Source organism: Magnusiomyces paraingens (assembly GCF_902498895.1).
Source record: "Magnusiomyces paraingens strain CBS 517.90 genome assembly, contig: contig2, whole genome shotgun sequence".
Lineage (NCBI taxonomy): Eukaryota > Fungi > Ascomycota > Dipodascomycetes > Dipodascales > Dipodascaceae > Magnusiomyces > Magnusiomyces paraingens.
Window position 1 is genome coordinate 2368903 of NW_022474068.1, and position 23411 is coordinate 2392313.

General features: G+C 38.4%; 10 protein-coding genes across 10 annotated transcripts; 2 read left to right on the forward strand and 8 right to left on the reverse strand.

Moving 5' to 3' along the window:
- Positions 1 to 408: 408 nt before the first annotated feature.
- Positions 409 to 4224, forward strand: SAPINGB_P002480 (uncharacterized protein; the record flags this gene model as incomplete). Its single annotated transcript, XM_031997199.1, has 2 exons — positions 409 to 1612; positions 2672 to 4224. 2 exons carry the CDS (start codon positions 409 to 411, stop codon positions 4222 to 4224), a joined length of 2757 nt encoding a protein of 918 aa, XP_031853090.1.
- Positions 4225 to 4471: 247 nt separating this feature from the next.
- On the reverse strand, positions 4472 to 5398 carry SAPINGB_P002481 (uncharacterized protein; the record flags this gene model as incomplete). Its single annotated transcript, XM_031997200.1, has 1 exon — positions 4472 to 5398. One exon carries the CDS (start codon positions 5396 to 5398, stop codon positions 4472 to 4474), a length of 927 nt encoding a protein of 308 aa, XP_031853091.1.
- Positions 5399 to 5978: 580 nt separating this feature from the next.
- Positions 5979 to 9737, forward strand: SAPINGB_P002482 (uncharacterized protein; the record flags this gene model as incomplete). Its single annotated transcript, XM_031997201.1, has 1 exon — positions 5979 to 9737. The coding sequence occupies one exon, from the start codon at positions 5979 to 5981 to the stop codon at positions 9735 to 9737; it is 3759 nt and encodes a 1252-aa protein (XP_031853092.1).
- Positions 9738 to 12434: 2697 nt separating this feature from the next.
- Positions 12435 to 13217, reverse strand: SAPINGB_P002483 (uncharacterized protein; the record flags this gene model as incomplete). Its single annotated transcript, XM_031997202.1, has 1 exon — positions 12435 to 13217. The coding sequence occupies one exon, from the start codon at positions 13215 to 13217 to the stop codon at positions 12435 to 12437; it is 783 nt and encodes a 260-aa protein (XP_031853093.1).
- Positions 13218 to 13573: 356 nt separating this feature from the next.
- SAPINGB_P002484 (uncharacterized protein) lies at positions 13574 to 14515 on the reverse strand (the record flags this gene model as incomplete). Its single annotated transcript, XM_031997203.1, has 1 exon — positions 13574 to 14515. One exon carries the CDS (start codon positions 14513 to 14515, stop codon positions 13574 to 13576), a length of 942 nt encoding a protein of 313 aa, XP_031853094.1.
- A 640-nt stretch (positions 14516 to 15155) lies between these two features.
- Positions 15156 to 16535, reverse strand: SAPINGB_P002485 (uncharacterized protein; the record flags this gene model as incomplete). Its single annotated transcript, XM_031997204.1, has 1 exon — positions 15156 to 16535. The coding sequence occupies one exon, from the start codon at positions 16533 to 16535 to the stop codon at positions 15156 to 15158; it is 1380 nt and encodes a 459-aa protein (XP_031853095.1).
- Positions 16536 to 16797: 262 nt separating this feature from the next.
- SAPINGB_P002486 (uncharacterized protein) lies at positions 16798 to 18052 on the reverse strand (the record flags this gene model as incomplete). The annotated part of the gene is made up of 2 exons (XM_031997205.1): positions 16798 to 17223; positions 17471 to 18052. The coding sequence occupies 2 exons, from the start codon at positions 18050 to 18052 to the stop codon at positions 16798 to 16800; spliced, it is 1008 nt and encodes a 335-aa protein (XP_031853096.1).
- Positions 18053 to 18405: 353 nt separating this feature from the next.
- Positions 18406 to 19996, reverse strand: SAPINGB_P002487 (uncharacterized protein; the record flags this gene model as incomplete). Its single annotated transcript, XM_031997206.1, has 3 exons — positions 18406 to 18841; positions 19078 to 19279; positions 19336 to 19996. The coding sequence occupies 3 exons, from the start codon at positions 19994 to 19996 to the stop codon at positions 18406 to 18408; spliced, it is 1299 nt and encodes a 432-aa protein (XP_031853097.1).
- Positions 19997 to 20137: 141 nt separating this feature from the next.
- On the reverse strand, positions 20138 to 21774 carry SAPINGB_P002488 (uncharacterized protein; the record flags this gene model as incomplete). The annotated part of the gene is made up of 2 exons (XM_031997207.1): positions 20138 to 20815; positions 21064 to 21774. The coding sequence occupies 2 exons, from the start codon at positions 21772 to 21774 to the stop codon at positions 20138 to 20140; spliced, it is 1389 nt and encodes a 462-aa protein (XP_031853098.1).
- A 238-nt stretch (positions 21775 to 22012) lies between these two features.
- Positions 22013 to 23227, reverse strand: SAPINGB_P002489 (uncharacterized protein; the record flags this gene model as incomplete). The annotated part of the gene is made up of 1 exon (XM_031997208.1): positions 22013 to 23227. The coding sequence occupies one exon, from the start codon at positions 23225 to 23227 to the stop codon at positions 22013 to 22015; it is 1215 nt and encodes a 404-aa protein (XP_031853099.1).
- Between the last annotated feature and the right edge of the window lie 184 nt (positions 23228 to 23411).

A 23411-nucleotide genomic window follows, 5' to 3' on the forward strand; every position in this document is an offset into this window, starting at 1 on the left:
TGATTGATGATGTTGTTGCTGCTTCTGCTGCTGCTGCTGCTGCTGCTGCTGCTGCTGCTTCTGTTGCTGCTGCTTTTTTTTTTTTTTTTTTTTTTTTAAAAAAAAAAAAAATAAACAACAGTTTGGTCTTTATTTCTCTCTTTATTTCTTTCTCTCTCTCTCTCTTTCAATTTATTTTTTTTATATATTATATTATCTATTTATTATATTAATTGCAGCCTGCTGCTTTCTCTGTTGCTTTTTTATTTTATTTTATTTTATTTGTATCTGCTTTTTCTTTTTCTCACCATTATTTCTTTCTTTCTTTCTTTCTTTCTTTTAATTTTTAATTTATACTCTCCAATCTAAATTAAATCCTTTCTTTCTTCTTATTTATCACAATTTCCCTCTTTCTTTACTATCCTTTAAATGACCTTTCTTTCAATCTTTCAACGGCGTAAATCTTCTTCTGCCCAGAAATCCAAAAAGTTCCCCTTCTCTTCTTCTTCTTCTTCTTCAGCATCCACCAATTCGTCTACAAATCAATCTTCTTCCAATAAAATCCCCTTTGATTCTTTCTTAGGAGATGAACCTCTCTCAGATGCCGAAACTGCTGCTTTAAGTGTGGGCGATAGCCATAACCACCGTTATCAACAAGCTTATTATCCTTTTAATCTACCTAATTCCAATTCCAATTCCAATTCCACTTCCAATTCCAATTCAAATTCAAATTCAAATTCAAATTCTTCAAGAATTCCAGCAGAAGTATTAGCAGCAACACCTGAACCAGAAACAAATGGTCATCTAGTAAGAGGACCTTCAAGAAGGGCTTCTTCATATTCGTCTTCTTCTTCTTCTGCATCATCATCATCTAGAGGCATTACAATCCATAGTGCACCTCCTTCTCGTCGACCATCTTCACCATTTCCATTTCTTACAAAGTCATCTCCAGGCTCTATTAAACCCAGTCCAGCTACTAATAATACACCACCTAATTCCAATGGCCGTAAGCTTATTATGACTTCGCAACCTTGTACTTCCCGATATTCTACTATTGAAGACTTGTTGGTTTCTCCTTCATCTTTATCAAATTCTATGCCACTTGTTCCTCCAATGATTAGTCCCTCTTCTGGGGCTACATCTGTATCGTCTTCTCCACGGTCTGGGAGTGCAGTATCGTTGCCTTTGGCTAATGGAAATGTTTCAAGACGGTCATCTGTCAAGCGGTTTCTGAGGGGTCCAGTAGTTGGTGGTACTAGTACTAGTAGTGGTAGTGGTAGTAGTAGTGGTACTGTTAATGTTGATGTTGATGGTAGTGATAGTGGTAGTGGTAGTGGTAGTGGTAGTGGTAGTGGTAGTGGTAGTGGTAGTGGTAGTGGTAGTGGTAGTGGTAGTGGTAGTGGTAGTGGTAGTGGTAGTGGTAGTGGTAGTGGTAGTGGTAGTGGTAGTGGTAGTGGTAGTGGTAGTGGTAGTGGTAGTGGTAGTGGTAGTGGTAGTGGTAGTGGTAGTGGTAGTGGTAGTGGTAGTGGTAGTGGTAGTGGTAGTGGTAGTGGTAGTGGTAGCGGTAGTGGTAATGGTAATAGTACTATTGAAAGTACCAGTGGTGATGTGAGTAGCCCAGACTTTGATAGTTGTATATCTTCATCCGAGGTATTAGTAGAAGATGAAGGTGATGATGATAATGATAATGATGATAATAATAATAATGATGATAATGATGATAATAATAATAATAATAATGATAATAATGATAATAATAAGAATAAGAATGATGGGCCTACTGGACCTTTTAATAATAATAATAATAATAATAATGATAATAATAATAATAATAATAATAATAATAATAATAATAATAATAATAATAATAATAATAATAATAATAATAATAATAATAATAATAATAATAATAATAATAATAATAATAATAATAATAATAATAATAATAATAATAATAATAATAATAATAATAATAATAATAATAATAATAATAATAATAATAATAATAATAATCCTTTATTGTCTTGGTCGCCTTTTGGTCCGCGTGATAACTTTAAATTCTCCAAAACCCCCCCACTGCCGCCTTCACCAAAAGCCTTTGAAGCGAAGACGTCCAAATCTAAAAGTTCAAAGTCTTTCAATTTCAATTTCAATTTCAATTTTAATTCCAATTCCAATCCAAACTCCAATTCTTATTATAATTCTAATTCTAATAATTCCAACTTCAATTCTAATTCTAATAATTTCAACTCCAATTCTAATTCTAATTCAACAATTTCATCCTTTCCTTCTTCCCATCATCCATCTTTAACAAAAACCTCCTCCAAAACTTCTTTTCAAATCAATCAAACTTTCTCTAAAATGCCTCCACCGCTACCTTCTCAAATGAATTCTTCTTCTTCTTCTTCTTCTTCTTCTTCATTTTTTCCCTCTTCTTCCTCTTCAATCCTTACAACTTTTGATAATTCTTCTTCTTCAACCCTTAAAAAAACCTCATCAAAACCACTAAACCCCATCCAAAATCCTACAAAATTACCTCTACCTGCTCTCATCGCCATGCAAAAACGTCCTTCTCAAACTCATTCTTCTTCTTCTTCTTCAAATAACAACAACAACAACAACAACAATAATAATAATAATAATAATAACTCCATTATCATCCAACCTACTACTTCTAATAATCCTCTTCCAGTCTCTCTTCCTTCACCTTCTCTAACATCCTCCTCCTCCTCCCCAAGAAACCCCCTCTCTCGCTCAGGCTCCGAGCCCTGTGCCCCACCGCTCCACCTTTCGTCTTCCTTATCAACCCCCTCTTCTCACCCACCAACATCCCCCTCTCCTTCATTTTCTTCTACCAGTAAACCAATCTCTTCCTCCATATTTGAACGCTCCGTCCAAGATCTCAAAGCTGTTTCAGATAAAATCCCACAGCATTATGCCTCCGATGATTTCATTCCACCTGTTCTTACAGCCTCTACAGAAATACTCGCGGACGACCGGGTGGACCCGGAATACGTTGTTGTACAGTCGCTCCGTAGACCCTCCTCGGTGCGCTCCTTAAGTCTTTCGGAACAGCAACAGCAGCAACAGCAACAGCAACTGGCAATCATCACTCCAGTTGTTTCCTCTTCTTCAATATCGTCAACTGGTGGGAAAGGAACAACATCATTAGCATCCTCACCTATCCGCACTAACTTAGCTCCCAGACCAACTCTTTCCAACAGAGCCTCCTTTTCTTCTACAGCATCTTATACTTTACGGTCTAGCGTTCCAGGAAGTCCAACTCCTCATCATTACATTACTGCAGGATCAGTACCATCCAGTTCGGTCTGTTGTCGGTCATCTTCTCCAGTATTATGCAGTCATAATAATAACACAAACAACAATAATAGCCTTTTTACCAATCCCTTTGGGAAAGGTGGAAGCATCCCGGCAGAGGTCATCCCCTTTAGTTCTGGAGGTTTACACCATAACAGTAGCAATAGCAGTAGCAGTAGTAGTAGCAACAGCAGTAATAGTATTAGTAGAAGCAACAGCAGTAGAAGCAATAGCAGTAATAACGGCAACAACGGCAACAACGGCAACAACCAGCAAACCCTTCATGGTCATTTAAACTCTTCATCTTCATACTCTTCAGCGTCATCTCATGATCATCATACCCAACAAAACCCTCCTCTGGTACAAGATGCAAGACAACCCAGAGACCTGCGGGTCTTGAGCTTTTGTTCCTTTGCAGACTTGATGTCTACTGAACAACATGCACAACAAGCTGCTTCCACTGCTCCAAGTGCTTCAAGTGCTTCAAGTGCTTCAAGTGCTCCCAGTGCTGCCACTACGACAACTACTACAACCACTAATGCCACATCACTCTATCCTTCCTCCTCAGATCTTCTTAGAGGGAACCATTCTACCTCCTCCTTAACCAGTGCTACAACCACCACTGCAGACACATTCTCCTTATCTTCACCTGCCTCAATGTCACCAGACCTTTTCCTATCTTCCTCCTCTCCACCATCCTCCTCCTCTTTCCCCTCTTCCTCTTCTTCTTCCTCCTCCCCAGTACCCATTTTGGGTCCTGCTCATAATCGTGCCCCGTCTAGGAAAGCATCATCTTTTTCCTTTTCCTTCTCAGATGAGTCTGTGGCTGCTGCCAGTGGCTACGATTCGGAAATTGCAGACGAGGGAATGGAAATGTCTTCCTTGGGAGAAACCCTCCGTCGTAACACTGATGAGATTTACCTTTAGAAAGTGCCCAATCCTAATCTTACACGTCTCTTGAAAAAAAAAATATATATATATATATATATTTTTAATTTTTTAATTTTTAAATTTTTCTTATATTCTTAAAAAAAAAAAAAAAAAGCAACGTAATGATTAATTTTATTTAAATATATTTCAATGTATCAAATATGAAAAAAAAAACCTTGTTTGTGAAATTTATTAATTAAATATATATATTATTACCTGTTTTACCAACCATCGTCCTTTCTCTCTAAAGATAATCCTTTCTATTAGCAGTACGAACAAACCCACGTAACTTCCATTCAATATCTGCATCCTTATTATCAATCGTCCCCAGTTTCAACTCATATAACCGCATCTCAAATCGTGGTCCCACCTCAGCAAGTTCCACATTACCGTCGCTCGTCCGTACATACACGTGATGACGCACTGAAATGTAGTCTCCCTTATTGGCAAAGGTCACCACGCGCGGACTATCCTTTTTCGCTCCTGGTGGGAACAAGTGTTTAAGAATGGTTTCCACACGCTTCCCCAGAGGACTTGTAAAGTTGTCGAAAATCAGATGCGGGTATGCTTCAGAAATGTTTCCGCCACCACCGTTTGGTAGATCGTGCCGCATCACTACATTATGCAAAGAAAAACTTGCCGTGGGACCATGTGGGAAATGAGAAACTGTCAGTGCAGTGGGAACACCACGGTGTTCGTGCAAAACTATAATATCTGATGTTCCGGCACCTTCGCATGCCCCTACCAATGTTGGCAGCACAGCAGCACCACGGTTCAGTTTGAGTCCTGTGGGGAAAAGCATCCGTACTTCCTTGGCAAATTGCAGCAAACGCACAGATGGGTTGCGTGAGGTAGTTACCACGACTCGTGGGTCTGCCACTCCACTTAGTGCACTGTATTCGTCGTCGACAGTTGAATCTTCCACATAAATTGGTTTACCTGATGTTTTGTCGCGTGTAACTTTAACAGCCTTGTCACTTGGGGTAATGGATTCGTCATACTTGAAGCTATTGCGCAGGCGGTCATCTTCTTGTAACTCACGTGGCAGTGGTTTGCCTGAGGCTAGAGCTGCTCGGAGTTGTTGTCTTTTAAGGGTTTGTTGGGCCTCCTGTAGTTGCAGAGACTTGCGGTACAAGAATTCCCGTCGTTCTCTTGCTTGCCTTCGGAGCATTTCTATGGGTATTTATGTATTTGGGTGATTTTAATGATTTGGGTAATTTTAATGATTTTTATGTATTTTGGTTTATTTCAATCAAATAATTTGTTTGTTTGATGATTTAAAAAAAAAAAAAAAAAAAAAAAAAAAAAAAAAAAAATTTAAAAAAAAAAAAAAAAAAAAAAAAAAAAAAAAATTTAAAGCCGTATCATCCGGGTAACTTTTTTTATTTTATTTTATTTTATTTTATTTTTAATAATAAAAAAAAATTAAAAAAAATAAAAAAAATAAAAAAAATAAAAACTCATTTTGGTCTTCACAAACAAACAAACAAACAAACAAACTGAACTTTTTCTGTCTTTCGCAACAATCAATTTTTTTTTTTTTTTTTTGTCACAACCACCACTAACCACCACTAACCACCACCACCACCACAACCAAATTTTTAAAAGCTATCCATCTATCTATTTATTCATCCATCCATCCACTTCCACTTCCACTTCCACTTCCACACATACACCACAAACAAACAAACAAACAAACAAACAAACAAACAAACACCACTCCCTCCTTTCCATAATAGCGATGCGCTGAAATGAATAACTCCACCTCTAACTATTACGACGGCGATGACCGCCGAATCATCCCTCTATCATCAACAAATTCCCTTTCAGATCTAGAAGACGAATCTGATTCTGATTCCTCCTCAGTCTCTTTGGTCAGTGACCCAAGCCATAACCATGACCACAATAATAATCACAACCATAATCACTCCAACCAACTCAAGTCCTTAGCTGACCTTCTCATCACTGATTTTGACCCCCCAGTAGACAATGATGACGAACTTACAAAAAAACCAGCATGCGCTTACTGTGGTATTCACTCCCCATCCTCTATTGTCCGCTGTGTCACTTGCAACAAGTGGTTTTGCAATGCCCGTGGTTCCTCTTCTTCCTCTCATATAATCAATCACTTAGTCCGCTCTCGCCACAAGGTAGTAGCTCTACACCAAGACTCGGAACTAGGTGAAACTACCCTCGAATGCTATAACTGCGGTAACCAAAATGTCTTTGTCCTCGGATTCATTTCTGCAAAAGCTGAATCAGTTATTGTCATTCTTTGCCGCTTCCCATGTGCAAATACCCCCATCAATAAAGACATGAATTGGGACTCATCAAAATGGGACCCCCTCATCTCAGATAGATCCTTTACAAACTGGCTCGTCTCTGTCCCTTCCCAAGAGGAAGTCGCCCGTGCCCGTAAAATCTCCCCTGCCCAAATGACCAAATTAGAAGAAATGTGGAGAGACTCCCCTAAAGCTACCGTTGATGACCTCGATAAACCCGACCTCGAACAAAACATCCCTCACGTTGTCCTCCGCTATGAAGATGGTTACGAGTACCAACGCTGCTTTAGCCCCTTAGTCATGTACGAAGCTGACTATGACCGCCGCCAAAAGGAAGCCCAAACTCAATCAAATGTTTCTGTCACTTGGGATATCGGCCTCAGTAGGCGCCACCTCGTCTCATTCTTCCTTCAAGATGTTGATACAACAGGCACCCGCGTCATGATTGGCGACGTCATGGCTATCCGCCTTGACTCTTCTTCAGCCTCAGGCGCACCAGAATGGAGCTCAACTGGTTTCGTAATTAAAATTCCAGATAGCTCCTCAGAGGAAATCACCCTCGAACTCCTCATTGGAGCCAACCCTCCTACAAACATAACCCAAGGCTTCATAATCAACTTTATGTGGTCCGGCGTCACTTATGACCGTATCCAAAGCTCTCTCAAGGAATTCGCCACAGAAGAAACCTCCGTCTCAGGTTACCTCTACCATAAGCTCCTCGGTCACGAAGTCAAAAACATTGTTTTTAGCACCCAACCCCCTCCTGACTTTAGTGTTCCTGGAATTGCAGAACTTAACCCTTCTCAATCAGCTGCTGTGGCCTCCGTCCTTCGTCACCCCCTCTCTCTTATCCAAGGCCCCCCCGGTACCGGTAAAACCGTCGTTTCTACAACAATTGTCTACCACATTTTGAAAATGACTAAAGAAGCAGTTCTTGTCTGCGCTCCTTCAAACGTTGCCGCTGACCAACTTGCTGACCGTCTCCAACGTACAGGCCTTAGAGTCGTCCGTCTTGTCGCCAAATCCCGCGAAACTATCCTTCAAGATACTGACATTAAAAGTATGACCCTAGGCGACATTATCATGAATGATGCAGATACCCCAGAAGACCTCCGCAAGCTCCAACAGCTCAAAAATGATGTTGGTGAACTTTCCCAATCTGACAGAAATAAGTACTTTAAACTGCTCCGTGACGCAGAACACAGAATCCTTCAGCATGCTGATGTTGTCTGTTGCACCTGTGCTGCCGCTGGTGACCCCCGTCTTCACAGAGTCCGCTTCCGTACTGTTCTTATCGACGAAAGTACCCAAGCTACTGAGCCAGAGTGCCTAATCCCCATTGTCCATGGTTGCAAACAACTTGTACTTGTCGGTGACCATCAGCAACTAGGTCCCGTTGTTGGATGCAAAGCTGCCGCAAAAGCAGGCCTTGCCAAATCCCTCTTTGAACGTCTCATTGTTCTCGGTCATACCCCCATCCGTCTCACTGTTCAGTATCGTATGCACCCTTGTCTTTCAGAGTTCCCATCAAATATCTTTTACGACGGCTCGTTGCAAAACGGTATCACCCAACAGGAACGTATGCGTCCAGAAATCAACTTCCCATGGCCTGTCCCAGAAACACCCATGATGTTTTGGAGTGTTCTTGGCAAGGAGGAAATATCATCCTCTGGTACTTCTTACCTCAACCGCTCAGAAGCATCAAACTGTGAGCGTGTCGTCACCCGTCTCTTCAAGGCTGGCGTCAAACCTGATCAAATTGGTATCATTACCCCTTATGAAGGTCAACGTACTTATCTCAATCAACACATGATTATTAATGGCACCATGGACCGCGAACTTTACCGCGAGGTTGAAATCGAATCAGTCGATGCTTTCCAGGGCCGTGAAAAGGACTACATCATTGTCTCCTGCGTCCGTTCAAATGAATACCAAGGAATTGGTTTCTTGAGTGACCCCCGCCGTCTCAATGTTGCCCTCACGCGTGCTAAGTATGGCCTTGTACTTTTAGGTAACCCTAGAGTCTTATCTAAAAACTTGCTTTGGCTTCACTTGCTCACCCATTTCCGTGAAAAGGGCTGTCTTGTTGAAGGTCTTCTCTCGCGTCTTCAACCATCAAACGTTCAGCTTTCAAAACCCAGACAACTCAACGCTCACATTGTTAATAAGCTCTCAGTGGCTGGTAGTGGACCTCAAAGTTCTAGCTCCCCCATGGCTCCTATCGACCCCATGCTTCCCCCGCAACCACCAAACTCCCTCATCCAGCAAATCAATGGCAACCGTTTTGGTGAGTCCTTTGGCCCCACCCTTCAACAACAATATGGTGGTTTGTCTAACAAGGCCCTGGGACCCTTACGTGGACCCCCTCCACCAGGCCAACGTTACTTTAATGATATGCTCCCCCATGATGAAACATCAAGTGAAAAGGACTCCTCATTGGAATCGGATTACCTCCATGAAACTGAAAGTGACTCTGGAATGGAATCTAGCTCGGAGCTTGAATCACAAGTTGGTGATCCTTTGGACATGGCTGGAATGCCTGTAGCTCTTAGTCGTGTTGCTGCTGCTGCTGCTGCCGCCGCTGCTGCTGCTGCTGCTGCCCCTACTGGGTCTCTTCCCTCGTCCCACATGTTGCACAAACACGCAGATGAGATTATAGATGATGGCGAAGAAACTGTTCGTGAATACGAGTCCGAGTCTGATTCCGATGATGAAGACGATGTTATTTCTAATATTCGTTCTTCCCGACTGGGTCCTTCTTCGGATACTGGGCCTATTGGCTCTGGTATCCCTACTACTGCTACCAACAATAGCTCTGCCGACATGGAACGGGCGGCCAAGGCTGCGGCGCAAATCTTCAACGCCAATGCCCAACGAGCTGCTGTGATTAATAATAAACGAAAGCTAAAGGCATCTGCATTTTCAGCCTCTTCTGTTGCTGCACAAGCTGTCGAAGAGCAGCGCCAAATTGGTAGTTCGTTTGGTGATCGTCTGAATCAGCTTATCAATAAGACTGACTCGATGAGTGTATCAGGAAGCAATTCTAATAGCAGCAATGGGACACCGAGCAGCAGTAGTCTTGATCTGGGGCCCAGCAAGCGTGGTCTGAATGCGGGTGGCAGCACCGGTATTCGCGGACAACGGGTGCTTGTGGATGATGACGATGATGATACAGATGACGAGCTGGAGTCAATTGCATCGTTTTCGAGTCAGGCCCATTTATATTAAAGATGCTTGTATTTTTAATAGAAGGTAATGTAAGAGAAAATTGTATACTTTGATAAAGATTGAAAAAAAAAAGAAAAAATTGCTAGAGAGTTTATTAATTGTAATGTGAATGATGAGATTTTTAAAGAGGCTTTTGTGGGGGGACATTAATTTTTGTAAAGAATCTTGTCAAATTTTAAAATTTTGAAAAAAGTTTTAACAACTTATAGACAAATTTATCAAAATCCATTAATCTTATACTCAATGGTTAATTTATTTGTTTTTTTTTAAGGGTTATAGAATTATAAAACATTAGCATCAACGCTATAGTTAGTAGTTTTGTTCCTAAAGTATATATTTATCTTTTTAAAGATATATATCTTTTCGTTTACATGAAAAAACTTTTTAATTTGATTTCAGCGTAGCATCTTTAATAACTCAAAAATAAGTCCTGATGACAGCTTACGAGGAACAGGGGGTTAAAAATAACCAAACCTTCCCAACCTATCTCCACTTGTCTTCATCAACGCTGTAATTGTATTTCTTAATCCCTCCAAGCAGAGATAAAGCTTACAATCTCTTGTAAGCCAGTTAAACTGTTTAAGAGAGTCGACATGTCCATCTCTGGAGATATCCGTTTCAGTCCTTTTCTTTCCTCTTCAAGCAAAGGACACTCAACTAAAATGTGATGAGCTGTTTCCAGCTCTCCAAATTTGCAGTTGTAACTATCCTTTTCAATTCCAAACTTTTTAAACCATGCGCCAAAGTTGCCATGGCCTGTGCGAAACTGAGTAATATTACTCAAGATCCTTCGACTATCTTTCTTCATGATCACTCCCGTAACCATTTTGGAAAGATTATCAGTACATTTCGACTCCACTGTGATATTATGATACCACAGATCCTTACTGCTGTTCCAATACATTTCCTGCCATTCTTCCATTGCTTGTTTCTTCAAAATTCCAATCATCTGATTTTGTTCTTGCTTCAGTGTAAGAGGTTCAACCCTCTTGCATGTTCATTTTTCATCCTTCTTAATCATGTAGTCTCCATCATCTTTCGCCAAAAAGTAAAGCGTGGTTGGCTTTGCAATTGGAGATATCTCAATCAATGTTAACAAATGACCATTAATAGGATTAGTTTTGCTAATATTTAGGTGTAAACGAATAGCTTTTCGTGCCACCATAAATTTTAGCCTAATACTATATGGCATAATACCAGCTTCCTTTTGTAGTACCGCAATAGGAGTCGTGCGATAAGCACCAACAATTCTTCTTAAAGCCATGTTCTGCATCACTTCCAACTTGTTAATTTCTCCTTTCAAGATTTTATAATGCCAAATTTCTAAGCCATATTAGACAAAAACAATCCCCTTTTTTTTTTTTTTTTTTTTCAAGGGTTATAGAACTATATAACATCAGCATCTGCGCTATCCTTTTATTGTCTGACTATATGACTTGCCGGTTTTCATTTGTACCTTTTTAGTACGGGTGGTTTCTGTTCTGTGCGTCTCCGGTAGCCCGGAAGATGGGCCCTGATGCCAGCTTACGAGGAACAGGGAGAACCAGTCTGTCGGTCCCAAAACCTTCCCAACCCATTTCCACTTATCTTCACGGACGCCCATGTATTTCTTAATCTCTTCCGCCAGAGATACGGCCCGCAATCACCTGCAGGCTATTTAGACTGTACGGAAGAGTCGGCATTCCTGTAACCAGGGTAGCCTATGGTTTTCAGTCTAGGTGTATACTCCCGTACACATCCTCAGGAAAAGGGGGTATTCTGGGAATCGAACCCAGTATCTTCCGCTATCGAGCAAACGTGTTACCCTTTACACCATCCAGCCCTTTCCCCAAAACAATCCGCCAGCATTCTCAAAATTTACTTTTTCTAACCCAGTTAGCTTATTTTTATCGAAATGGTCACACTTCCAACAAGTTAAAAGGTCTCTTGGCCCAGTTGGTTAAGGCATCGTGCTAATAAACAAGCAACTTCCTTGTGATACGCGAGGATCGGCGGTTCGATCCCGCCAGAGACCATTATTTTTTTGTGTTTTTAGATCTTTTTATACTTGGTTTTTTTTTTTTTTTTTGCCTTGGAGTGAGATTTTTGAAAGAGTTGAATAAAGATGTTGAGGTAAACAGTTATAAAGTTTAGTGTGTTCTAGTTGTGAAATGTTCACTATTTACTAAAAATTATAAATATAGTGGTTACCATTATAAAAGATTGTTGAACGGTATTGAAATGGAAACCCCATTCTCATTATTGTGATAGCTATTTGATTGTTGTATATGTAAATAATTAGTTGAACTATTGGCATATACTTTTTAAAAATACAATTGTATTAATTTTTAATATACCAAATAAAATACAATATGGTTTAATATCACTTTTTTTTCTAATATTTCAAAGTATATTCTGAGATAAACATCAACCACTCTTCTCAAAGTCTTATTATGCATCACTTCCAACTTGCCATAGCCTATGCGAAACTGAGTAATATTACTCAAGATCCTTCGACTATCTTTCTTCATGATCACTCCCGTAACCATTTTGGAAAGATTATCAGTACATTTCGACTCCACTGTAATATTATGATACCAGATCCTTATTACTATTCCAATATATTTCTTGCCATTCTTCCATTGCTTGTTTCTTCAAAATTCCAATCATCTGATTTTGTTCTTGCTTCAGTGTAAGAGGTTCAACCCTCTTGCATGTTCATTTTTCATCCTTCTTAATCATGTAGTCTCCATCATCTTTCGCCAAAAAGTAAAGCGTGGTTGGCTTTGCAATTGGAGATATCTCAATCAATGTTAACAAATGACCATTAATAGGATTAGTTTTGCTAATATTTAGGTGTAAACGAATAGCTTTTCGTGCCACCATAAATTTTAGCCTAATACTATATGGCATAATACCAGCTTCCTTTTGTAGTACCGCAATAGGAGTCGTGCGATAAGCACCAACAATTCTTCTTAAAGCCATGTTCTGCATCACTTCCAACTTGTGAATTTCTCCTTTCAAGATTTTATGATGCCAAATTTCTAAGCCATATTCGACAATTGGTCTCACGCAAGCAATATACAGTGATCTGACTGCAGACCCTCGCATACCTTTTTGCACGCCACCAAGATGCCAAATAGCACCAACAGCTTTTCTTGCTTTATTAATTTTATTCAAAATATGAGATTTAAAATCAAGCAGATTGTTCAAAGTAATTCCAAGCAATTTAACTTCCTTCTGGGGTTCACAAAGTTCTCCATTAGGTAAAGTAAGTTGCACTTTCTCATCTTTAGGTTTCACATTTTTTGTAAAATGAATAAAAACCAATTTATCACCCAAATCAATTTTGGTCATTCTTGATTTAGCCCAATTACAACATTTTTCCAATATGTTGCTTAAGCTTTTGGTATTTTCTTCAATTTTACCTTCAACGGTAATAGTCACATCATCAATAAAGCCAAAAGGAGTTTCACCCCATTCTTTAATGGCATGATACATTGGTGTGGAATATATCAAAAAAAAGTAGTGGTGAAATAGGTGAGCCTTGCGGAATTCCAGTACTAATTTTTTGCACTGATCCTTTTCTTCGGTCCATGAGCATACTAGCTTCTCTTTCACTTACAAATTGGTACGTCCAGTTTATAAGTGCTTTGGGTAGTTTCATATCCTTCATTGTGTGTGCCAATATATTTCTGTTAACATTATCAAAAGCTCCTTGAATATCAATGAGCATAGCTGAAATTTTTTCTTTACTAGTTTCAATTCTTTGGACAAGTTCCAAAACAGCATCAGTAGCACAATAACCTTGTCTTCCCCATATTGCTCTGGTGGAAGTAAGTGTGTTGTAAGTTTGGTCATTCTTTTTTGTATAATTTTTCCAGTACTTTAGATGGAATCTTAAGTAAGGAAATTGGTCGGTATGCTCTTGGCTTTGAATAGTCAGGTTTCTTAGGTTTAGGTATAACAACAATAATGCCATGTCTCCAGACTTTTGGGTGGTATCCAAACTTCACACAAGCTTGGAGAAGCTTGAAAAACCTTTCCTTAAAGTCTTTATTCAGCCATGCCATCTTTAAAACTTTGCCAGTAATTCCATCGTCTCCTGGAGCTTTATCATTTGGGGTATCAGCCAATGCAGAGTCAACTTCATCAAACTCTAATTTTGGCCATCGAGAATCGTCATCAATTTCAAACTCTCTATCAAGACCATGATCAATTTCAGGTAGAAGTGCCTTCCATATTTCATGTCTTTTTTCGTCAACAGTAGTAGTGAGAGTTCCATCTTCTTTTCTAATTTGTGGTATAATGGTATCATTGCTTTTTGGATTAATGTACTTCAAAATCTTCCAAATGTCATTTCCTTCTAAACTAGACAAATATTTATTCCATTGCTCAGTACTTGCTTCACGCAAACTGTGGTCAAAAATTTTTCTAGCTTTTTTCGCCTCTTCAATTTTTTGTCGTTTCAAAGCCAAAGAAGGTTGCCTTTGACGGGCTTCCCTTTTAGCTTCTAGCGCTTTTTCTAACTTCTCCCTTAATTCTTGATTCCAATAGCGTTTGGACTTTTTCATCACCTTAACTTTCTTCATCGACTTTGCCATTGCTCTTTTTACAACCTCCTCAAGAACTTTAGCTTGGTCATCAATTTGGTCAGTTGATTTTAGAGTTTTGTTATGCACATTAAAATCTTTAATGGCAGAAGAAAGCTCCTTGTCAAACTTTTCCCAATCTGCATTCTTAATATTCAATCTCTTCACCGAAGTAGAAACTTCATCCCCGTTTTTACTCTGAGACATATAGATGTCTCACTCCACAATTGAGTGATCACTTAGTGTATTTTCATCCACTCCACTAAATGAAATTCTATGAAGTAAGTCCACTGAGCCATAAACCAAATCAATATTGGTTCTATTGTTGTATGTTTTTTGATTTCTTGGAGTAATTAACATCATATCATTTTCATGTAGCCACCCAACAACTTCATCTGCTTCCGTATTCGGACCTGCCCTTGACTCCCATTCCTTGTGATGTAAGTTATAATCACCTGCAATGACAATCTTTGAGTATTGTTCCTTGATCTCCCGTTTGAGAAACTCAAAAACCGGTGGCTCAGGGTATTTCTTGGATGGTTTCGGTTGATTATAGACATTGACAATTGTAATGTCTTTAACCAAAATGGTAACCATATCTCGATTTGTAAACTTTTCAATTTTAGTAGTTAATGCTCGTAAGTCAGAGTTAGACCTAATGTAAGTAATTGCTCTGCATTTATTTTTTTCTTTTCCAGTTTTTGTAAAGATTGGGATCCAATCTTTATGTTTAATGGGCCCATAGTTGTTAAAGTAAGGTTCTTGTAATAACAAGATATCAGGTTCTTTTTTATCTAAGATAGTTTCAGTAATAGATTTCGATTTATGACAATTGAGTTGGAATACTTTATAATTCATTGGATGTAATAGAATTGTTTTCGTTTTCTTCCTCATTGGATTCGTCTAGTTCTTCAATATTTGTTTCTTTCATCGGTTCATCTTGTGAGTCGTCAGTGGAAACAGGATGGGCCTCATTATCCTTTTTGTCTGATTCATTTTTCAATAATCGTATCTTATTACGCATAGCTTGGAGTTCTTCAGGAGTTTTTTTCCTCCTAATAAAAGGTCTAACTTTAACTTTTGTGTACTGGATAATAAGATTATCAGCACACTTTGCATAGTCTTGGGCATTTCTGAATGAAACCAATGCTGTTTGGGTAAATTGGTTTCTGCTAATGATTTTGGGTTCGGTATTCAAAACAATATGGTAATCATTAAAATTGTAGAGAGTTTCTTTCAAGTCTTCAATCGATGCCGTATTAGGTATTTCCTGAAGTACAGCCTTGTACCAAGAATCTGTGTCAAGCACTGAATAAGTAGGGTCAACTTTGGGGATCCATTCTGCAGCTTTATCAGCAAAATCTTTGTCATTAAGTTGAACATATAAATGCCCTTTGACAGTATAGCCTATTTCCTGAGCCACCGACTTTTGTGCAACCGCATCAATTTTCTTTCCAATCGCAGGGATATTAACTCTTTTCATGGTATCTGGAATTCTTATGCACACTCTAAAAGTGGGTTTATCGTCATCGACTTTAGTTTCACGGTGTTGTTTTTGAGCCTTCATAATGTCTTTCAACTTTGGAGTTGCTCCATTTGGAGTTTTAGGGGTCAAAGCAAAAGGCAAAGTGTCGACTTTTCTTACCGCGCTCTTGATTTCCTTTTTTGCGTAGCTAAGTTCTTTGGTAGTTAAATCAGCCTTAGTTGAAATAGTTCCAACTTTGTATTCCATATTATCAACTCTTTTCTCAAGATTGTTGGTCATTTCTTTGAATTCCTTGATTTCAGTGTCGATAATTCTTTTGTTTCTTGCTTTTTCTTGAGACAAATCTTGAAGAGTCATCTTAGCTATTTCATCAGCTTTATGTTTCACTTTATCGCAATGATCCTTATTATCCTTAACTTCCTTTTTGAGTTTTTCAAACATCACATGTTTAACTTCTGTGTGAACCTGATTGTTTCTTAAAACATCAAGTTCTGAGCGAAGAGAATTCACTTGTCCTTCTGAAACTTTAAGCTTTTCGGTCAAAGCAATGAGTTGTTTAGCTAACTCATTGTTTTTAAGTTCAAGATTTTGAAATTTTATTTCCCAATCTTCAATTGTAATACTCAAGTCTTCTTTAACAATAGACAATTCAACCAGAAATACATCCTTAAGTTTTAAGATGTATTCCCAGGCTTCAGAATTATCACCAAATGGATTTGCATCCGGCATGAGAACATCCATATGTTGAACTTTAATTGTTTGTTTGTTTGTTTTTATTCAAGGGTTATAGAATTATATAACATCAGCATCTGCGCTATCCTTCTTGTCCATACTATATATTTTTTCATTTTGATAATAAACTTTTAATTTTGGCTTCAACATTGCATCTCCAACAGCCCGAAAATAAGTCCTGATGCCAGCTTACGAGGAACAGGGGGTTAAAAATAACCAAACCTTCCCAACCTATCTCCACTTGTCTTCATCAACGCTGTAATTGTATTTCTTAATCCCTCCAAGCAGAGATAAAGCTTACAATCTCTTGTAAGCCAGTTAAACTGTTTAAGAGAGTCGACATGTCCATCTCTGGAGATATCCGTTTCAGTCCTTTTCTTTCCTCTTCAAGCAAAGGACACTCAACTAAAATGTGATGAACTGTTTCCAGCTCTCCACATTTGCAGTTGTAACTATCCTTTTCAATTCCAAACTTTTTAAACCATGCGCCAAAGTTGCCATGGCCTGTGCGAAACTGAGTAATATTACTCAAGATCCTTCGACTATCTTTCTTCATGATCACTCCTGTAACCATTTTGGAAAGATTATCAGTACATTTCGACTCCACTGTGATATTATGATACCACAGATCCTTACTGCTGTTCCAATACATTTCTTGCCATTCTTCCATTGCTTGTTTCTTCAAAATTCCAATCGTCTGATTTTGTTGTTGTTTCAGTGTAAGAGGTTCAACCCTCTTGCATGTTCGTTTTTCATCCTTTTAATCATATAGTCTCTATCATCTTTCGCCAACATGTAAAGCGTGGTTAGCTTTGCAATTGGAGATTTCTCAATCAATGTTAACAAATGACCATTAATAGGATTAGTTTTGCTAATATTTAGGTGTAAACGAATAGCTTTTCGTGCCACCATAAATTTTAGCCTAATACTATATGGCATAATACCAGCTTCCTTTGTAATACCGCAATAGGAGTTGTGCGATAAGCACCAACAATTCTTCTTAAAGCCATGTTCTGCATCACTTCCAACTTGTGGATTTCTCCTTTCAAGATTTTATGATGCCAAATTTCTAAGCCATATTCAACAATTGGTCTCACGCAAGCAATATACAGTGATCTGACTGCAGACCCTCGCATACCTTTTTGCACGCCACCAAGATGCCAAATAGCACCAACAGCTTTTCTTGCTTTATTGATTTTATTCAAAATATGAGATTTAAAATCAAGCAGATTGTTCAAAGTAATTCCAAGCAATTTAACTTCCTTCTGGGGTTCACGAAGTTCTCCATTAGGTAAAGTAAGTTGCACTTTCTCATCTTTAGGTTTCACATTTTTTGTAAAATGAATAAAACCCAATTTATCACCCAAATCAATTTTGGTCATTCTTGATTTAGCCCAATTACAACATTTTTCTAATATGTTGCTTAAGCTTTTGGTATTTTCTTCAATTTTACCTTCAACGGTAATAGTCACATCATCAATAAAGCCAAAAGGAGTTCCACCCCATTCTTTAATGGCATGATACATTGGTGTGGAATATATCAAAAAAAGTAGTGGTGAAATAGGTGAGCCTTGCGGAATTCCAGTACTAATTTTTTGCACTGATCCTTTCTTCGGTCCATGAGCATACTAGCTTCTCTTTCACTTACAAATTGGTATGTCCAGTTTATAAGTGCTTTGGGTAGTTTCATATCCTCCATTGTGTCTGCCAATAAATTTCTGTTGACATTATCAAAAGCTCCTTGAATATCAATGAGCATAGCTGAAATTTTTCTTTACTAGTTTCAATTCTTTGGACAAGTTCCAAAACAGCATCAGTAGCACAATAACCTTGTCTTCCCCATATTGCTCTGGTGGAAGTAAGTGTGTTGTAAGCTTGGTCATTCTTTTTGTATAATTTTTTCCAGTACTTTAGATGGAATCTTAAGTAAGGAAATTGGTCGGTATGCTCTTGGCTTTGAATAGTCAGGTTTCTTAGGTTTAGGTATAACAACAATAATGCCATGTCTCCAGACTTTTGGGTGGTATCCAAACTTCACACAAGCTTGGAGAAGCTTGAAAAACCTTTCCTTAAAGTCTTTATTCAGCCATGCCATCTTTAAAACTTTGCCAGTAATTCCATCGTCTCCTGGAGCTTTATCATTTGGGGTATCAGCCAATGCAGAGTCAACTTCATCAAACTCTAATTTTGGCCATCGAGAATCGTCGTCAATTTCAAACTCTCTATCAAGACCATGATCAATTTCAGGTAGAAGTGCCTTCCATATTTCATGTCTTTTTTCGTCAACAGTAGTAGTGAGAGTTCCATCTTCTTTTCTAATTTGTGGTATAATGGTATCATTGCTTTTTGGATTAATATACTTCAAAATCTTCCAAATGTCATTTCCTTCTAAACTAGACAAATATTTATTCCATTGCTCAGTACTTGCTTCACGCAAACTGTGGTCAAAATTTTTCTAGCTTTTTTCGCCTCTTCAATTTTTTGTCGTTTCAAAGCCAAAGAAGGTTGTCTTTGACGGGCTTCCCTTTTAGCTTCTAGCGCTTTTTCTAACTTCTCCCTTAATTCTTGATTCCAATAGCGTTTGGACTTTTTCATCACCTTAACTTCCTTCATCGACTTTGCCATTGCTCTTTTTACAACCTCCTCAAGAACTTTAGCTTGGTCATCAATTTGGTCAGTTGATTTTAGAGTTTTGTTATGCACATTAAAATCTTTAATGGCAGAAGAAAGCTCCTTGTCAAACTTTTCCCAATCTGCATTCTTAATATTCAATCTCTTCACCGAAGTAAAACTTCATCCCTGTTTTTACTCTGAGACATATAAATGTCCCACTCCACAATTGAGTGATCACTTAGTGTATTTTCATCCACTCCACTAAATGAAATTCTATGAAGTAAGTCCACTGAGCCATAAACCAAATCAATATTGGTTCTATTGTTGTATGTTTTTTGATTTCTTGGAGTAATTAACATCATATCATTTTCATGTAGCCACTCAACAACTTCATCTGCTTCCGTATTCGGACCTGCCCTTGACTCCCATTCCTTGTGATGTAAGTTATAATCACCTGCAATGACAATCTTTGAGTATTGTTCCTTGATCTCCCGTTTGAGAAACTCAAAAACCGGTGGCTCAGGGTATTTCTTGGATGGTTTCGGTTGATTATAGACATTGACAATTGTAATGTCTTTAACCAAAATGGTAACCATATCTCGATTTGTAAACTTTTCAATTTTAGTAGTTAATGCTCGTAAGTCAGAGTTAGACCTAATGTAAGTAATTGCTCTGCATTTATTTTTTTCTTTTCCAGTTTCTGTAAAGATTGGGATCCAATCTTTATGTTTAATGGGCCCATAGTTGTTAAAGTAAGGTTCTTGTAATAACAAGATATCAGGTTCTTTTTTATCTAAGATAGTTTCAGTAATAGATTTCGATTTATGACAATTGAGTTGGAATACTTTATAATTCATTGGATGTAATAGAATTGTTTTCGTTTTCTTCCTCATTGGATTCATCTAGTTCTTCAATATTTGTTTCTTTCATCGGTTCATCTTGTGAGTCGTCAGTGGAAACAGGATGGGCCTCATTATCCTTTTTGTCTGATTCATTTTTCAATAATCGTATCTTATTACGCATAGCTTGGAGTTCTTCAGGAGTTTTTTTCTGCTAATAAAAGGTCTAACTTTAACTTTTGTGTACTGGATAATAAGATTATCAGCACACTTTGCATAGTCTTGGGCATTTCTGAATGAAACCAATGCTGTTTGGGTAAATTGGTTTCTGCTAATGATTTTGGGTTCGGTATTCAAAACAATATGGTAATCATTAAAATTGTAGAGAGTTTCTTTCAAGTCTTCAATCGATGCCGTATTAGGTATTTCCTGAAGTACAGCCTTGTACCAAGAATCTGTGTCAAGCACTGAATAAGTAGGGTCAACTTTGGGGATCCATTCTGCAGCTTTATCAGCAAAATCTTTGTCATTAAGTTGAACATATAAATGCCCTTTGACAGTATAGCCTATTTCCTGAGCCACCGGCTTTTGTGCAACCGCATCAATTTTCTTTCCAATCGCAGGGATATTAACTCTTTTCATGGTATCTGGAATTCTTATGCACACTCTAAAAGTGGGTTTGTCTTCATCAACTTTAGTTTCACGGTGTTGTTTTTGAGCCTTCATAATGTCTTTCAACTTTGGAGTTGCTCCATTTGGAGTTTTAGGGTCAAAGCAAAAGGCAAAGTGTCGACTTTTCTTACCGCACTCTTGATTTCCTTTTTGCGTAGCTAAGTTCTTTGGTAGTTAAATCAGCCTTAGTTGAAATAGTTCCAACTTTGTATTCCATATTATCAACTCTTTTCTCAAGATTGTTGGTCATTTCTTTGAATTCCTTGATTTCAGTGTCGATAATTCTTTTGTTTCTTGCTTTTCTTGAGACAAATCTTGAAGAGTCATCTTAGCTATTTCATCAGCTTTATGTTTCACTTTATCGCAATGATCCTTATTATCCTTAACTTCCTTTTAAGTTTTTCAAACATTACATGTTTAACTTCTGTGTGAACCTGATTGTTTCTCAAAACATCAAGTTCTGAGCGAAGAGAATTCACTTGTCCTTCTGAAGCCTTAAGCTTTTCGGTCAAAGCAATGAGTTGTTTAGCTAACTCATTGTTTTTAAGTTCAAGATTTTGAAATTTTATTTCCCAATCTTCAATTGTAATACTCAAGTCTTCTTTAACAATAGACAATTCAACCAGAAATACATCCTTAAGTTTTAAGATGTATTCCCAGGCTTCAGAATTATCACCAAATGGATTTGCATCCGGCATGAGAACATCCATGTCACGTGATGGTGTTGCGTCAATTTCCACATCACCACCATCTGGTGAAGAGTCAAAGGTAGGGTTCAAGGTTGGACCAACATTCACAATAGGGGTTTCAACGGGGGTTTCGTGGTTTGAAGAAGCATTATGCTTATCATTCGATTCAAGCTTTTTGTGGATAGTTTCAATTTTTTTATGGGAGTCTGGTTTTTCATTATTTTTTTGGATTTTTGTCGAGGGTTTGATGTGATGAGCTTCATGAGAATGAGGTCCTCTGGAATGAGAACTTTCTTTCTCCTTCAGTTCAACAGCAATAATTTTTTGCATATCATTAATATTAGTCTGTTCATTATTATTGTCGGTATAATTATTGTCGGCAGGAGGGTCGCCGCCACTAAACGTGGTTTGGGTGTTGTTGGGGGGGTCTGACATGGTTTTTATGTTGAACTTTAAAGAAATTTAGCATACTTTACTAATATAGCCGACATACTTTAAATAGCCCTTCTAAGTTGGGTTTTTAAATTATTAAAATGACTCCGTGGCCAAGCTGGCTAAGGCGCACGACTGTTAATCGTGAGATCGTGAGTTCAATCCTCACCGGGATCGTTTAACTTTTTTATTTATTTACTTTACACTACATTGTGGTATTCATTTCTTTTTTTCCATTCATTCATTCAAAAAAAACATTGGCTTGGTTCCCCCATGGCTCCACATTGAGATCCTCTTCTTCAGTTTCCATATTCAACCCGTCTACCGACTTTTCGTCAAACTGGCTTTCGTCAACGTCCACCGCACTGGCAGGGTTTTCATTGTCTGCGTTATATTTCTGAAGGAGTCGAAGAAACCGAATACACAGCAGCGGCGAGAACGTGTTGGCACAAGAAACAAGGCCATCATTTTCGTTAGGCACAGCTTTTAAGGAAGATGAAGAAGCATGTGTTGGCTTGTCGCTTAAAATAAAAGTTTCAAGCGCAGCCCGCTTTGTCTGTTCCTCGGAAGAAAGGTTTTGAGACGTGGTAATTGTGGCTGAGGCCTGTATAGCAACAAGTGGGCCGAGTGAAGGCAACTGAAGGGATTTGAGGTTGTTCAAAATTACACGGACTTTCGAATACTGCAAAGCCAAATGAGCATAAAGAGGTCCTTTTGCGTTTGCTTCTGGAATACGTTCATGAAAAACTTTTGACAATGTTCTTGCCAGTTCCTCAATTTCCTTATCACTCACTGACAGCGTCTCCTTCCCTGTGGCAACTTCTTCTAAAGATTTGAACAATAATTTGGGTAATTGCTTTTTAGGCAAATTAGTCTTGGGATCAGGCATGGACGCTAGCAATCTCAAATCTTCAAATATATTATTTTTTTTAGGTAAACCAAAAAAGTAATCCAACATTTGTTGTGCTTTGATCCCGACATATCGTTGCACCCGTGCAGTATTGGCTGCAATCCGCATATCATCCGGCCCAATTCCAAAATCATGCACTCCCTCGCATTCCATATCTTTTCCCAGCAACATTACATTGGGTTGTGATGCTTTCCCAGTCCCCACGACAATTAAAGGAAACGGGGACACTATAAACGCACGAGCTGTTGACTTGAATGCACGCACATCTTCGTCGTCGTTTGCGTTTGTATCAAGACTAATTTTGATTTCTGGCAAACCTTCAACGTAGTACCCGAAAAATTGTTCCACATACGCCTCAAGTCCTTTCACAGGGTCCCGCTTATGGAAACGGTGCATTTGACGCCAAGATTCATCCCCAGTATACATATCGCGCAGATAAGTCAAAAGAGTATTGGACTGTGAGCTGTGGAAGTCACCAGCCAAGTACCGGCCTGGGGCAATCTTAAAAAGTGCATATTCGTAAAACAAATCAAAGTGAAGGGTCATTTAAAAAAAAAAAAATCAATATTAATGTGAAGAAAAAAAATAAGGAAAACTTGAAATATTTAAACGGTTAACAAATAAAACGTGTTCAATAAAACTAGACTTTCCAAATCGTGAACCAAATCTGGAAAATCACGCTTATATATCCAGATTGAACATTTTAAAGTTTTGAAAACTTAAATTCGGA